The sequence below is a fragment of the Manduca sexta genome, chromosome 8 (genome assembly GCF_014839805.1).
Source record: "Manduca sexta isolate Smith_Timp_Sample1 chromosome 8, JHU_Msex_v1.0, whole genome shotgun sequence".
In the NCBI taxonomy this organism is placed as follows: domain Eukaryota; kingdom Metazoa; phylum Arthropoda; class Insecta; order Lepidoptera; family Sphingidae; genus Manduca; species Manduca sexta.
The window spans coordinates 13,085,347-13,100,314 of NC_051122.1; the positions used below are offsets into that span (position 1 = coordinate 13,085,347).

General features: G+C 37.0%; 1 protein-coding gene across 3 annotated transcripts; it reads right to left on the reverse strand.

Moving 5' to 3' along the window:
* Positions 1 to 261: 261 nt before the first annotated feature.
* LOC115446349 (cytochrome P450 6k1-like) lies at positions 262 to 12,354 on the reverse strand. Of its 3 annotated transcripts, none has more exons than XM_037436540.1 (10): positions 12,217 to 12,354; positions 6,119 to 6,281; positions 5,694 to 5,894; positions 5,195 to 5,347; positions 4,633 to 4,817; positions 3,060 to 3,217; positions 2,588 to 2,706; positions 1,918 to 2,020; positions 1,555 to 1,800; positions 262 to 1,231 (listed from the first exon to the last, which is right to left on the reverse strand). In XM_037436540.1, exons 2-10 carry the CDS (start codon positions 6,275 to 6,277, stop codon positions 1,047 to 1,049), a joined length of 1,509 nt encoding a protein of 502 aa, XP_037292437.1. In that variant the 5' UTR covers positions 6,278 to 6,281; positions 12,217 to 12,354; the 3' UTR covers positions 262 to 1,046. The 3 variants fall into 3 exon arrangements, with proteins under 3 accessions (XP_037292437.1, XP_037292436.1, XP_030028823.2); XM_037436539.1 differs by lacking the exon at positions 12,217 to 12,354 and adding an exon at positions 10,245 to 10,357; XM_030172963.2 differs by lacking the exon at positions 12,217 to 12,354 and adding an exon at positions 7,185 to 7,313.
* Positions 12,355 to 14,968: the final 2,614 nt, after the last annotated feature.

Here is a 14,968-nt window from a genome sequence, read left to right on the forward strand (position 1 = left end):
CGTTTTTTTTGGAGCTGAATGCCACAAAACACATCTCTCTTTTTCCGTCGGGTGTTAAAATCCGACCAAGGGACCCACGTAAGTGTGTCGCATTCCGGGATTAGCCTGTGTATACTGTATATCCAATTCCAATATGCCGGCATAATTATGTTGACTGGCGTGGCGTAATCATTTCTCGTCTGTTGACACTCTCTACACTTCATTTACCATCAGGGACGGAGAGGTCGCTTTTTCGTACTCGTATAAGAAAAAATAATAATATTATAACAATCAACAATGTTATATTTTTTGTTATCTATCTATTAATACATGAAGAGAAACCTTGTAACCATTGACATATATTTATATATCGATGCTTGTAAACCGCAAGTGATGCGTGAGATTTGAAACGATTAAAGTTTATATTTCGAAGGATTGCAGAATAATAAAATTTATGTTTAAAATAATATGTGTTCCATATATTAAATTCCTCATATGTATTTCGACCAATAAGTGACCATTACATACACGTATACTATTTGATACACTAATTGTTCTGAACATCAACAGTATAATACAAAACTCTGTAGATGCGAGACCGGGGCCTCATATTTATACAATACTCATATAAAATTAAATATAAAAGGAAGGGACAAACAAGCCGCTCCTAATTCTTAATGACATCAAAACAACTCAAAGCTGAACAATGCAGTTGCTTAACTGAAATGAAACGACGCGGTACCGTATCCTACTCAGATGAATTATCTATATATATAAAAATGAATCGCTATTTCCCTTGGTCACGCCATTACGCGTGAACGGCTGGAACGATTTCACTATTGTTTTTTTTTGAGTTTGTTATTGTCAGGAGATGGTTCTTATGAAAGAAAAAAATCAAAAAACTGCGCAGAAAATTAGAAAATTTAAGAAAACTCAACTAAAACATTAATTTTATATAACTGTCTTGTTTGAAATAACTGTCAGCGATTGGCAGAATGCGCGCTGCAAATTCATAGTTAAGACGGGACAACGTCTGTCGGGTCAGCTAGTACTTTATAAATATAACTCTAAGCAGTTTTCGCCTTTCTGTTAATGAACTCGACGGACATGACTTCGTCTGGCATCATGAGCATGCTCCTGGCATCGATGTGGCAGTCGTTTGGCAGCGGGCTATTGGGCAGCGGACGGACTTCGAAGCTCAGCAATACTTTGGATAGCCCGTACCTCATGGTCTGGTAAGCGAAACGCTTCCCTACAAAAGAATTATATAAAGGTTGATTTGAGTACATACTACTGAAACAACACAAATTGTTTAATGAATTGGCATTTTACAAATATCCCCTGACCGAGAGCGTCAATTTGAAATGGCTTACGGCCTACATGCGATGCAAATAGACTAATGATATAATAACTGGATTTATTATTCTAGAAAATTTCATATCTAAGTTCAAACCAATTCTTTTAATTTGAATAGATGGTGTATATTATATATTTGTACCTTTTAAACTAATTTGTTGTAGATATTCTCTTAAAGTATTGCTTTGCCAAAAACATCTGACCAATTAAAATCCTTACCTATGCAATGCCTAGGTCCTTCTCCAAACGGCATGTGAGTGTAGGGCTTTACCGAGTTATGCTCCGGCAGGAATCTCTCAGGGATGAACTTCTCAGGTTCGGGGAATAAGTTAGGATCCATCTGCAGCCCTGCAGCATTCACATAAATGGGGGTTCCCGCGGGAATAGTCAGGTTATCATCGATCTTGTAGTTCTTCAGTGCGATTCTATCTAAAAAGCCTAGCGGTGGATACTTCCTCAGGGTCTCTACAAATGGAATAATAATGTTACACTAAAACTACAATAAACCTAAAAGGCTCATATCTACAATGTACTTTTCATTAATGCAGTCACGGTACTTGAAAAAAAATAATGATGAAGAACCTTCAAGAACGGCATTCAGGTACGACAGCTCAGCCAGAATCGTTGAATCTAGGTCTCCGTTAGCCTTCTGCTGTGCTTCATACAACTCGGCATAAAGTTTCTCCTGTGATAAAAAATCATCTTTTAATTTTGATATTTATACTATGATGTAAATGAAAATTCTGCAAACACACGTCCTTCATGAATACTAATAAGAAAGAATTTGAAAGTGTATTTGTCTCCTACGTTTTATGGTCATTTTACAACTAATCTTACTTCTTTCTCATATTATAAATGCAAATGCCTGTGAAAACGTTTCGATGTTTGTTAGGAATTATCGTAGAACCTGCTAAACAGACTCGGATGAAATTTGTTACACAGATGCTATGTTATATATTATATATATAACTATGTTGTACCCGTGTTTGTAACGGTGAAGGAAAACATCGTGAGGAAACCTGCATACCTGAGAAGTTGTCTATAGAAATTTCGAGGGTAGTGAAGTCTACCAATCCGCACTAGCTCAGCGTGGTGGACTAAGGCCCAATTGCTCTAAGTAGTAGAGGAGGCCCGTGCTCAACAATGGGACAGTATATAATACAGGGCCGATATTATTATTATATTATATATTATGTTGTAGTCATAAACGTATAGGACATTTTTTACTTAGGACTTAAAAAGTAAGTGTTACTTGTATTAAAGGCTGGTGTGCTAGCTCGTAAAGGGTAAATGTCAAATTGACAGCCGACGTGTCGAAGCCTCCTTGCAGGAATATTGCAGCTTGTGCTAGGAGCAGGTCTTCGCTGATCTCTAAAGAATAGAGTTTGTTTATTTAATATCTGCTGGTGGAGGTATACTGGGTGGTAAATCTTCGGGATCTCGTCCTATATCCCCATTAATGGAAAATAAATATTTATTGAATCGGTAAATGACAAACGTGATAACTAATATGTCTCAAATTATCTTTTTGTTAATACAAACTATCGTAATTATCGTCGTAATTTATTTGCATAATAAAAGAAAACTTACTTTTTCGGGATATATTATTAATTTATAAAATATATTGTACCAACTACTGCCGGTCTTAAATGAATATCTACAAAATCTAATTTTGTTTTTTGGAATTTAAAATGTAGTGTCAAATACTGTACTATTATATTTACCTTCCCCATCAATTTTGGCTTCCTGTTTCATCTTCAGCAGGACATCAAGCATGTCCCTGATTTCTCCATGGTCCATCCTATTCTGTTCCCTTTGCTGCACCACAGATCTGAACACCTTTCTCAGGTAAGTAATCGTCGATTTTGGGAAGAACGAAAATCTAAAAGTAATTTATTCATTTAATTGATTCAGTAAGTTATATAAAATGATTATAAATCAATGTTAAAGATTAGAAGATGTAAAGAACAAATATAAACAATATAGTAAATAATCTATTGCCGTTTGAAGTCGTAGTCGGAATGAGTTAAGCTATATACAGATCTAGCCGCGGTCGCATTAAGAAGCTAAGCTGGACGAGATGATCTATTTATAGACAGGCGTTTGCGATCAGGCGAGTAACTTGCTCGTTTCTTCTTTAAGTTGTTAAATAAAAATCAGTGGCGAAGGATCTTCCCTTTCGTAACTTATGTAAAATCTAATTATCATCGGATCGATTTGGAAACCTCATTTATGCATACCGGTAGTACCTATATGTTGTGTTGGGTGCCTTTTCGGAAATATCACCCTTTGCCACTACTATGAATCATCATTATTTTCAGCCTCAGAATGTTTTATGAACATGTAGGTTGTCTTCTCAAATATTTGTAGACCGACCTAATAGAGGCGTTTATATTCAATCCACCTTAATACCTTGATAAGAAGGCTCAAAGTGATTCAGTGAGTTATGTAGAGGTCCATATCAGAATTAAATACATTTAATAATTCAATTATGTTGCCAATTTGGAAACCTGATAGATCTTTTAAAATTATTCAATATAATTATTATGCGTATAATTCACCCGAAAAGCTATTTTATTTTCCAATGAAATGTTTAATTCCTTGTCATTATATTATACTCTCGGTTAAAATTTTCATTAAATAGTTTTATGGTTTTTAATAATTAAAAAAGCGGCGATAGCCTAGTTGGTTGTGGAACGGACTGCCAAGACGAATGTCCGCAGGTTCAAATCCCAAGGGCATACACCTCTGACTTTTCTAAAAAAATATGTGTGTATTCTTTGTGAATTATCGCTTGCTTTAACGGTGAAGGAAAACATCGTGAAGAAACGTGCATACCTGAGAACTTCTCTATAGGAATTTTCGAGGGTGTGTGAAATCTACTAATCCGCACTAGGCCAGCGTGGTGGACTAAGGCCTATTCCCTCTCGGTAGTAGAGGAGGCCCGTGCCTAACAGTTGGGCAGTATATATTGCAGGGCTAATATTATAGTTTTTAATCAGTATTGAATTTCATCCCGTGAATGAGCCAAAAATGTCAACAGAGCTGAGGGTACATTAATATATAAGATAGAAGATAGAAGAAAACTATTGTTTAGATGTTACAGACAGACTCTGCAATTATATGAATATGCTTAAAAATACTTACTAAACAATAATAATTACTGAAATAGAAAAACCACACAATATATTTTATATCTGACCTATGAGACTGAACCTTAGACTCAATTAGTTTTAGCATAAGCACGGCGCCACTAGACCATAATATATGCAATAAATTATTCATATAGTGACTCACCCAAAATAGTCAACCAGCTCTGGCATGAAAAAAATACTGGTCCAAGATAGGCCGCGGAACATGGAGAACTTGGTGAAGTCAGAGGTGACTCTTCTCAGAGGGCTGTCTCCGGTGATGGTGGCCGTACTGCTCACTCCAAACGCAGAGTCTCCAAACACGTCCGTGGTGTAGTCACTAAATAGGGACTGAAATAATGCTTGAAACTCATTGAAGATAAAGAAGCTGTTATTTTTATTTTATGAAAGGCACAAATTATGGTTGTGTCAATGTTGGAAAACATTGCAGCTATGTTTTAGGATATTGACTACAGTTCGAGACTAAGCAGAGATTGTTAAGCCGAGATTCTGTGTAGCGCTGCTATTTTTTATTGGCAGGACCCTCTGGAGATAGTATTGAAATCAGTGAAATAGTATTCAATTTTAGGAGCAGAGAGATTTTTTAAAATTAATTAACAGAACATATTTAAGAGGTAAGAAGCCATAAAAAAAATAAAATTAATTGAAGACTTCCTTGAAGTCGGTTAATAATATAAACCTAAAAAGACAATAATCATATGACCTACTCTTAAGTTGATAAGTTTTTTCTGCCTGTTATCTGACTCAATGCGCGTCACCAAGTCCTTGGCCTTGTCGGAATAGATATTGTGAACGGATCTCAGCTTGGCTCCAGTGAAGATCACGTTGAGCCGACGCCTTAGAGATGTCCAGAGAGGGTCCTGAAATTAATTCACTGTTTTGATGCCAATGGGCTAATCGCAATTTGGTTCGTGGAAGTCTTTACTTTGTGGACGGTCTAATTTCAATGCGCGTCCGTCAAGGCATGACTTGTTTCTCTATCTTCATCAAGCAGCAGTTGGCAAGCTCCATTTGTATTCTTTGGTTTGAATGTTATAGTTCATATCAGAATATAAAATTTCTGTTAAAAACACACTCGCAATATAACCAAATCCAAGACTTCGCATTACGTAAGACATACACTACTACTAAATCAAGAAGATTACGACTAAATCTTAAATTGCGTAGAATTAGAAAAAATATACATATAAATACTACCAAACGTACATTTACAGTGAACAAATTCAGTTGTCCGATAGGATCAGTCCTACCAGAGCTTATCAGTTTGTTTCTGAAGTTGTCAGCGTCCTTGACGAGCACCCGCCGCGCCAGCTCTGGGCAGTTGATGATCAGCGCTGGCCGCCAGAACAGCCATACCCCCACATATGGACTCTTGAATTCATTGTAAATTTTTCTCATCCAAAATACCTGCGAAAAAAGAAACCGAGATATTTTTCGTCATATTATGACTACTTCTTTGTCAGACATCCATATTTTCGTGGTCATTGTAAATTAAACACTTGTCTAGGTCACTAGGTCTATGTTTGAGGCCGTTTTTGATTGGTTATTTTTGGGTTCTGGTACTATCTTGTAATTCAAAATGTGGTTAACATTCTTACAGAGTATTCTTTTCGGTTTTTTTTAGAACTTACAGCATTTTCCTTAAAGAGGAAGTCAAGGCTGCCCACGATGGGGTGCGGAGGACTGTGCGGCACGTTCCTCTTGGCCCAGTAAGACTTCACAATGCGCCAGCGCAACAACAGCCATGCTGTTACGCTCAGTAGGCCACATTCCAGGACTATCAGTATCATGACTCTAAAACAATATAATGAATATAATTTTGAACACTAACTCACGACGCATATTTTATACTCATAAACATATATGATAGAAGTTTTGCACATGAGTTCGTTGTTTACCACTAAGAAAGATCCTTCGGAAATTTATACCCTGAATGGGAGACATCGTAAGGGGCAATATGGTTATTCCATTTGTAAAAATTGTGGTTAATATATTTAAGATTAATAAACTTGTGCACCTTTTCATTGACCCCAATTCGCTGTTGTAAGGTAAGCGATATTTTTTACGCTAAAGTTTCACGAGCTACTGATAGCATTACGCATGTAATTCTATAATTGTTCGAGTGCATTTAAAGTCAGCACACCTTTTAACCATTGGAGTAAACTGAGTAGCACTCATCATGCCCTTGTCTTGTTTAAATAGTATTTTATCCATAAAAATGGTATTTTATTAACACATGAAACTTTTTCTTATACACACTCTTCGAAAATGTATACTAATTTAAAACAAAAACGGCATTGGTGGTCATTAGACGAGCAAACCGTGCAAGGTAGGAGCCGCAGCTCCTCACGCAATGAAACATGTCCAGGAGCCTTAAATTATAAAGCACTAACCTCGCACCGGTAACACGAATTATAACCTATAGGTTAATGCCGATGATACCACAAAGAATTCAAAAACCAGTAGTTTTTGATAACTGTTTATGATCCTCCAGCGTCGTGCCGTCTTCCTTAACCGATCACTGTATGTCAAAACCTTAAGAAAACCCAATCGTTTTCCTTGAAACTTAACAAGCACAGTTATTATGAATTTGAATAATATGAATGTTTCTTGGCGATGAGACCCAGTAACATCCGATGAGAACTTTCTTATATGTAGCATATAAATAAAATCTATAATAACTTAATTTACACTTACATTTTTTATTTTAAGTTGTAACACTGTTGTCTGCACAAAGAATCTTTTGGAAATACACCAAAAAATTTTAAAATTAAACCACGTTAGACCTTCGCAACGAAATGCGTACAAATAATATAAAACATGCGAAATACGTATAGCAAAGGCTTACAAGGAAAACCAGTTTTAAACAAGAAGTAAGTAAGTTGGATATTTCATGTGTTGTGTTGATTAACGGTTAAAATTATTCATATACACTTGTTAGTGATGGTTACAATATTTCTAAACTTAAGTTTTTTTTTTTTGTAATTTGCAAATTATTGTGATAATTGGATATAGCATCTGTCGGCAAACATCATACAGAGGCCGTGGAACTTGTTCCTGACTTAACATTCCAGCTTGGGTTTAATTTAGTTTTCTAACGATTTATGAAAAATATACTTTTTTTTTTTCTTTTTTTTTTGTTTTCGCGGAGAAAGTCCCTTATTACTACCGCCCACTCTTTGCGGGGGGCGACTGAACGGTTATGTTGGGGTGACCCGACAATTGAAGCGGTCCGGGACCCTCGGGCGGCGGTCGGGTCGAGTCCCTAACCAATGAACCTAACCTAAGTCCCTATGCAACGGCCTACCAACTAAAACTCCGCGTTGACCCTCTTCGGCGCATAAGGGACGACTGCGGGCTTCCCCGAAACAGCAGGTCCGAGTCTTCGTCCGCGGCCGCCCCTGCGCGGTGCCGCCTTGCGGCCCGTCTCCTAAATGTGGGGGGGCTTCTAAGCCCCCTCGCACCGAAGAACGCTCTCAGCGTCAACGGCAGCATGAGGTCAAAGCCACACTGCCGTCCATTCCGGGGGTCAACCGAAAAATGTGATCAGGCGCAGGCGCTTTACGTGCTTTCCGAGGAACAGCATTCTATACAGCCGACTCCCTGACTCCGAGCGGCAGCTGAATTATATTTAAGACTAGCTTTTGCTCCCGGCTCCGCCCGCGTTATAAAGATTTTCAGGCTAAAGTTTTCCATTATAAAAGTAGTAGTTTCCCGGGAGCCTATGTTCTTCCCAGGGTTTCAAACTGTCTCCATACCAAATTTTATCTTAATACGTTGGGTAGTTTTTGAGTTTAAGATGTTCAGGCAGACGGATGCAGCGGGGGACTTTTGTTTTATAATATATTTTTTTAGAACTTTTTAAGAGGGATAATCCCGTCATACATCATTGTTGCATAATTTTAACCGTTTACGCAGCGCACGCAACAGAAGCTCTCAAAACTAATAAATTGTCCCCGTATTTGCAACATGTCTCATTACTGCTCCGCTCCTATTGGTCATAGCGTGATGATATACAGCCTATAGCACCCCACAAATAAAGGGCTATCCAACACAACGAATTTTTCAGTTCAAACTGGTAGTTCCTGAGATTAGCCATTACTGATCCGCTCTTATTGCGTATAGCGTGATGATATATAGCCTATAGCAATCCACGAATAAAGGGCTATCCAACGCAAAAAAAGAATTTTTCAGTTTGGACTGGTAGTTCCTGAGATTAGCGCATTCAAACAAACAAACAAACTCTTCAGCTTTATATAATAGTATAGAAGTATAGATAGTATAGAGTGTAGATGTCGCAGTAGTCAAAGTTGCGTTAATGATGAGATGTGTATACGTCTGCCAAGTTTGAATTTCCCGCCCTCTAAATTCGCCGCCCGGGGCACGGGCTTGCCCCCCCCCCCCCCCTAGATCCGGGGCTGACTGAGAGTGTTATAAACGTAAGAGTAGACAAATATAATGAGAAAGCTTCGAACTGCTAAGCTATCGGGAGTTACACGTGTTATTGTGAGTCAACCATAAAAGATAGACACATGCTGTCGTGGGATATTTTTACATAATTTTAAGGAGAACATTTCCGTCATACATGATTTCTGTGTAGCTTTAACCATTAAGGTTGCACACGCGACGGAAGCTTAAAAAATGGAATAACTTCTCCCGTTTTCCCAACATTTACCTTCACTGCTCTGCTCCTATTAATTGTAGCGTGATGAAAAGTATACTATAACCAGCACAGGAGTATGACAAATAATTGTACCAAGTTTCGTTAAAATCCGTCGAGTAGTTTTTGTTTCTATAACGGTTATACAGACAGACAGACAGACAGACAGACAGACAGACAGACAGACAGACGGACAGACAGACAGACAGACAAAATTTTTACTAATTGCATTTTTGGCATCAGTATCGATCCCTAATCACCCCCTGATAGTTATTTTGGAAATATATTTCATGTACAGAATTGACCTCTCTACAGATTTATTATAAGTATAGATATAGATAAAAAACCCAGTCACAATTAGTACTTACACCGCGTAAGTATAACAACTAAGCCACCGAGGCAGTCAATGTTCGTCATAGAAATGAAACTATTTTACTAATTTGATCGTGTTTTTAATATTATAATTTTCTATAGACGTTTTGAAGACTGCACCTTCAATGTCATGACGTGTGGGACTGAGTTGCACGTCATCCGAAAAGTCAAAGTCACAATATCTACCTTACCTTGAACCTCGAACTTAAACTTCGAAGAGCAGCAGTAAATTCTTCAAAATAAGAGATGAGAATTATTATTTTTGTATTGGGTTCAGATTTTTTATGATTAATAAAAAATAAAAAACAAGAATAATTCTGTAGTCCAAAGAATAATTAAACTTTACATTTAGTTTAACCCAATATGAAAGGCACTGCATTTCTCCAGATGGGTCTTTTGGTGAGTATCGGAGCTCACAGAACCCCACGTAATCTTATTAATCTTAACACTGGTAGCGATTTTGCTTGTCTGATGGCTAAAGGTAATGCATTCCAGAGCCGGACAGCTTGTACAGTAAAAGAAAAATCGTAACATTGTGACGAATGGGAAGGTGTTTTCAGTTGAAGAGTCTGGAAGTAGCGCAAAGAACGAGGGTGTGAGATGAAGAAATTCAAAGCGATTTTCAAGGTAACGAGGAGTAGTGCGTAGTCCGACTTTAGTAGTCTCCAGAAGGCATCAGAGAAATCGATTTTGATATCTGGTAACAATTATTAACATGTACTTACCAATTTCGAAAGAACATCGAAATAGATAAGAGATATCGAAATAGACTCCGTAAGCAATGAAGTGCTAGAACTGGAAGTTAAGACAAGTGGCGGCACAGGGTATCCGACAGCGACTGGAGTTGAAGTTTTGTACAAATTATACATTGTGACGCATTATCTCTTTGAACAAGTTAAATTAAGTATTTATATCATTTTAAAAACAAAACACACATCACACCTTTAGCCTGATGGGGTCGGCAGAGGTGCATCCACGGTACCCAGTTTTCGCCATGTGTGTTCCGTCTCATAATATGATAGGAAACGTGCCTCACCACATTGGGCACGAATTCTGGGCTCCGGGCTGATACTGAGAAGAAAAACATAAACATTCTACCCACTTTTTGTTATTACTTCTGTATTCAAGGGTTTACTAACTCACCTATTCATAAACGCATATTGTCAGCATTTTCATAGTTTTCTATGGCTTTGTTCACCTTTGTTTATCTGACAGGCAACTAAAATAAAGTTGTATCTCAATTGACCAAACACAGCGCTTTGTTTTATCTTATGTCTATGCACTTCGAAAGCTTTCACGCCAAAAGCACTGAGATACATATTTATTATCATAGCATTGTTCTGTAATTAGCTGACAGGTATATGAATGCTTAAGGTAGAATACGAAGGAGAAAGAAAAGATGATGAGTAGTAGTTTTCGGTTCGAAATGACGGCGACGCGGTTCCGACGTCATATGCGCTGAGTAGGGACATCGCTATCCGAACTGCTCTGTTTCGGGCATACTTCTTACTTCCTCTATATATCTATCTCGCTTGCTCGTCGGTGCCGCACGCCGCGCCACTCGGCACATAATCGCTCGTCGTTGCCGCTTGGGCGGCGAATCGTGGCGTGCGTCATACTTCCCCATACGTTTGTTCGTGCCGCTCGCCGGGCCGCACTTAAGACGCCGCTCAGAGCAGCAACTTCGTGGCTCAGTCATTAAAATCTAAGTCTTATTGTTTTAATAATAAGAGGTTCCTATATTATTCACTATTTTTATACTTGTACATATTTTGATGGCCATTTGCCAAAAGTGATTAGAACTAGAGGCAAATGAGAGAGATCTGTTAATTTCTAATTTCGTCTATTGCCATCTTAAGTTATTAATACACATTGTGGCCCGATCGGGGAACTAAAACAGTAACCCTTGGATCATGACCCGTATACTCCTAATTGGGCTATGGAATAAAAAGCCGTGAAGGTCTTAATAAAGATTTTTTTTTAATAATACTGGATCAGAATATATAGTTACTTCGGCGTGTTACATAATTGCGTACGCTTATTTTTTATATTATTAAATTTTCTATTTCTAATTTTTGTTTGTGATATCTGATTCAGAACAAACTGGAATGTCCTCGTCATAACATTTATCTTCACAATTCCCACGTCTCGAACTAAGATCACAAACTCAAACACGTCTCTATAACTCTGGGTCGATGTTGTAGTTTCCACTCGTTCGTGTTGAACTTCTGCTTTAACATTTGTGTTTATAACAACGGTTTTCGTAAAATCTCATTATTTTTAGAACTATTGCACATGACGTCAACATGCCTGTGCAGAATTATTATATGGTGCATATGTATTATAACTAGGAATCCGCCCAGGCTTCGTACGGGTAACATTATTTATGTTTCTAGCCAGATGCTGATGATGACACAATATTTCAAAAAAGTTAAAGTAATGTTGATCCCCTCGCTACCAATCTTCATAATATCATCAACTAGGCTTATCTGAATATTATCTAAAAATGTAATTAAAATCACTCCATCCGCTTTGGAGCCCATAGGGATCATACGTAGTATGTAGATACATTCATTTTTATACAAGAAAACCCCATGCTTAGTTTCTGGAAAACGACATTAAAACAAAAAAGTGTACGTTGCGAACAAAATAAATAATTATAAAAGCAGTTCTAATTTTATTACCACTACTACTTACTACTCTAAAAGAATTCGTCGCAGCGGCAACATCACACGTTCAGTCAGAAATACATTTTCGCATACCCCATATTTGCACTTAAATACAAAATTGACATAAAATAAAACAGAAATTTTTGTTAAAAATATTCGTTATTCATGGATATTTACTCACTTTAATAGCAGAGGTAAAGACGAATATTTGGTTTTATTTATCAACGGAACGTCGAAATGACCCTGTATACCTATATATATAGATTGGTGGATTATCAATTCAAACGTAAGTTGTTTTAATATTGATAAGTTTATCTTGAGCAAAGTGCGTTTCAACAAACACTGCATTTTGATTTCTTATGTTTATGCGAATGTTGGACATTGAAGTTAAATTATTTTACGGATTTTATCACGGTTTTTTATATTATTATTTTCTCCCGACGTTTCGAAGACTTTGCAGCCTTCATGGTCACAGGGGGGACTGAGGTGTTGTTCATCCGCAGGCTTGTGCAAGCTTGCACAAGCCTGGGATCCTGTTCTACATTTAATTAAATCGGATCCCAAAAGACCGGCTGCCAGACCTCAAGACACTGTGAGCTCATTCTGCGTAGATCGGACCGTCAACAGCTAAAATTTTAAAAAAGTTGTATATTTGAAAAATGTAGGTAGATATTGTAACTTTGACTTTACGGATGAACAACACCTCAGTCCCCCTCATGACCATGAAGGTTGCAAAGTCTTCGAAACGTCGGGAGAAAATAATATTATAAAAAACATAAATTTATAAATTCGCATAAACATAAGAAATCAAAATGCAGTGTTTGTTGAAACGCACTTTGCTCAAGATAAATTTATCAATATTAAAACAACTTGCGTTTGAATTGATAATCCACCAATCTATATATATATATATATAGGTATACAGGGTCATTTCGACGTTCCGTTGATAAATAAAACCAAATATTCGTCTTTACCTCTGCTATTAAAGTGAGTAAATATCCATGAATAACGAATATATTAACAATAGCATAGATTACAACAGCTTTTTGTTGAAATGCTACTTATACAATCATAGATGCAATAATAATAATAATAATATCAGCCCTGTATTATATATTTGCCCACTGCTGAGCACGGGCCTCCTCTACTACTGAGAGGGATTAGGCCTTAGTCCACCACGCTGGCCTAGTGCGGATTGGTAGACTTCACACACCTTCGAAATTCCTATAGAGAACTACTCAGATGTGCAGGTTTCCTCACGATGTTTTCCTTCACCGTTAAAGCGAACGATAGATTCACAAAGAATACACACATGATTTTAGAAAAGTCAGAGGTGTGTGCCCTTGGGATTTGAACCTGCGGACATTCGTCTTCGCAGTCCGTTCCACACCCAACTAGGCTATCGCCGCTCATAGATGCAAACGACAATTCAAATTATAAGTAACAAAGCATTATTACAATTTAATAAAATGAAACAAGATCTAAAAATTAAGCTATACTACAACAAATATAAATAAAAAGAAAAAAATAAATCATTAAAACGAACAAAAATACACTATTAAATTAAATTAAGCCATAATCTATATAAATTACCTTTTTAACATTGTTTTTAAATCTATAAAGGGGATCAGAAAAGATATCAATATAATAAGGTTTACGAGGATGGACCGATTCATTGTCCTCGTCATTTGCTACGTTAGCGGGTATTATTGACAAATTATGAATTTTGTTATACGCTTTTAGGAGTCTGTTTAATGGAGAATAAAAACCTAAATTAGAACGAGCTTTTATATCCGAGAATGGTTCAAATTTATTACATCTAGGAAGCTGTCTGGGAATGGATATATTTATTTTGGATAAGAGGTTTGGAACGTCAGAGTGACCGTTAATAAACTTGTGTAAAAATACTGTATCAAGGTACTTCCTGCGATTTTGGAGGCTATTCAATCTAAAGTGTCGCCAACGATCTTGATATGTAGGTAGCTTCTTTGCTAAATTAAATTTAAATGTCATAAACCACAAAAACCTCTTTTGTAACGTGGACATCGTAGTGCGGGTTCCAAACAGGGCTGCAATATTCTAAGCAGCTGCGTATCAATGCACAATAAATTGCAATTATAGTTGAGGGACTTTTAAATTCCTTGCAATTACACATAACAAAACCCAAGCTCTTAAAACCATTATTTGCCATGTTGTCGTAATGAAAATTAAGCCGAAGTTTACTGTCTAAGATTATTTCTAAATCGCGAACCTGATCTCTCATTGCTTTCAGGGTACCATTAATACAATATGAACATAATAAGGAAGTTTTCTTTCTAGAAAAACGAACGACGTGACATTTCTCTGCGTTCAATGTCATACCATTTAGTTGAGACCACAAAACTAATTCGTTAAGGTCATCTTGCAATAATTTACCATCCTCCAAAGTATTAACTATTCTGAAGAATTTCAAGTCATCAGCGAATAGATAGTATTTGGAATTATAAAAGGAACTGCCAATATCATTTATAAAAATATTGAATAATAAAGGACCCAAATAAGAGCCTTGAAGAACTCCAGAGAGAACAATAAATGGATCCGATTTAAAACCTCCAGCCAGAACTACAGAAGTTGTATTTGATAGGTAAGATTCAAATAGGTTTAGCAAAGTATCACCCACACCGATTAATTCCAACTTGGCCAATAATATCTTATGATTTACCTTGTCGAAAGCTTTACTTAAGTCTGTATAGATCACATCTAGTGAATGCCCGTTGTCTATTCCCTCTGCAATATCCTCG

Coding starts and splice junctions, on each gene's coding strand:
- LOC115446349 (XM_037436540.1), bottom strand. CDS start 6,277: ATGATACTGATAGTCCTGGAATGTGGCCTACTGAGCGTAACAGCATGG. Junction 5,895..6,118: donor TCCTCTTTAAGGAAAATGCT/GTAAGTTCTAAA, acceptor CTTTTTTCGCAG/GTATTTTGGATGAGAAAAAT. Junction 1,801..1,917: donor CCTGAATGCCGTTCTTGAAG/GTTCTTCATCAT, acceptor TTCCATTTGTAG/AGACCCTGAGGAAGTATCCA.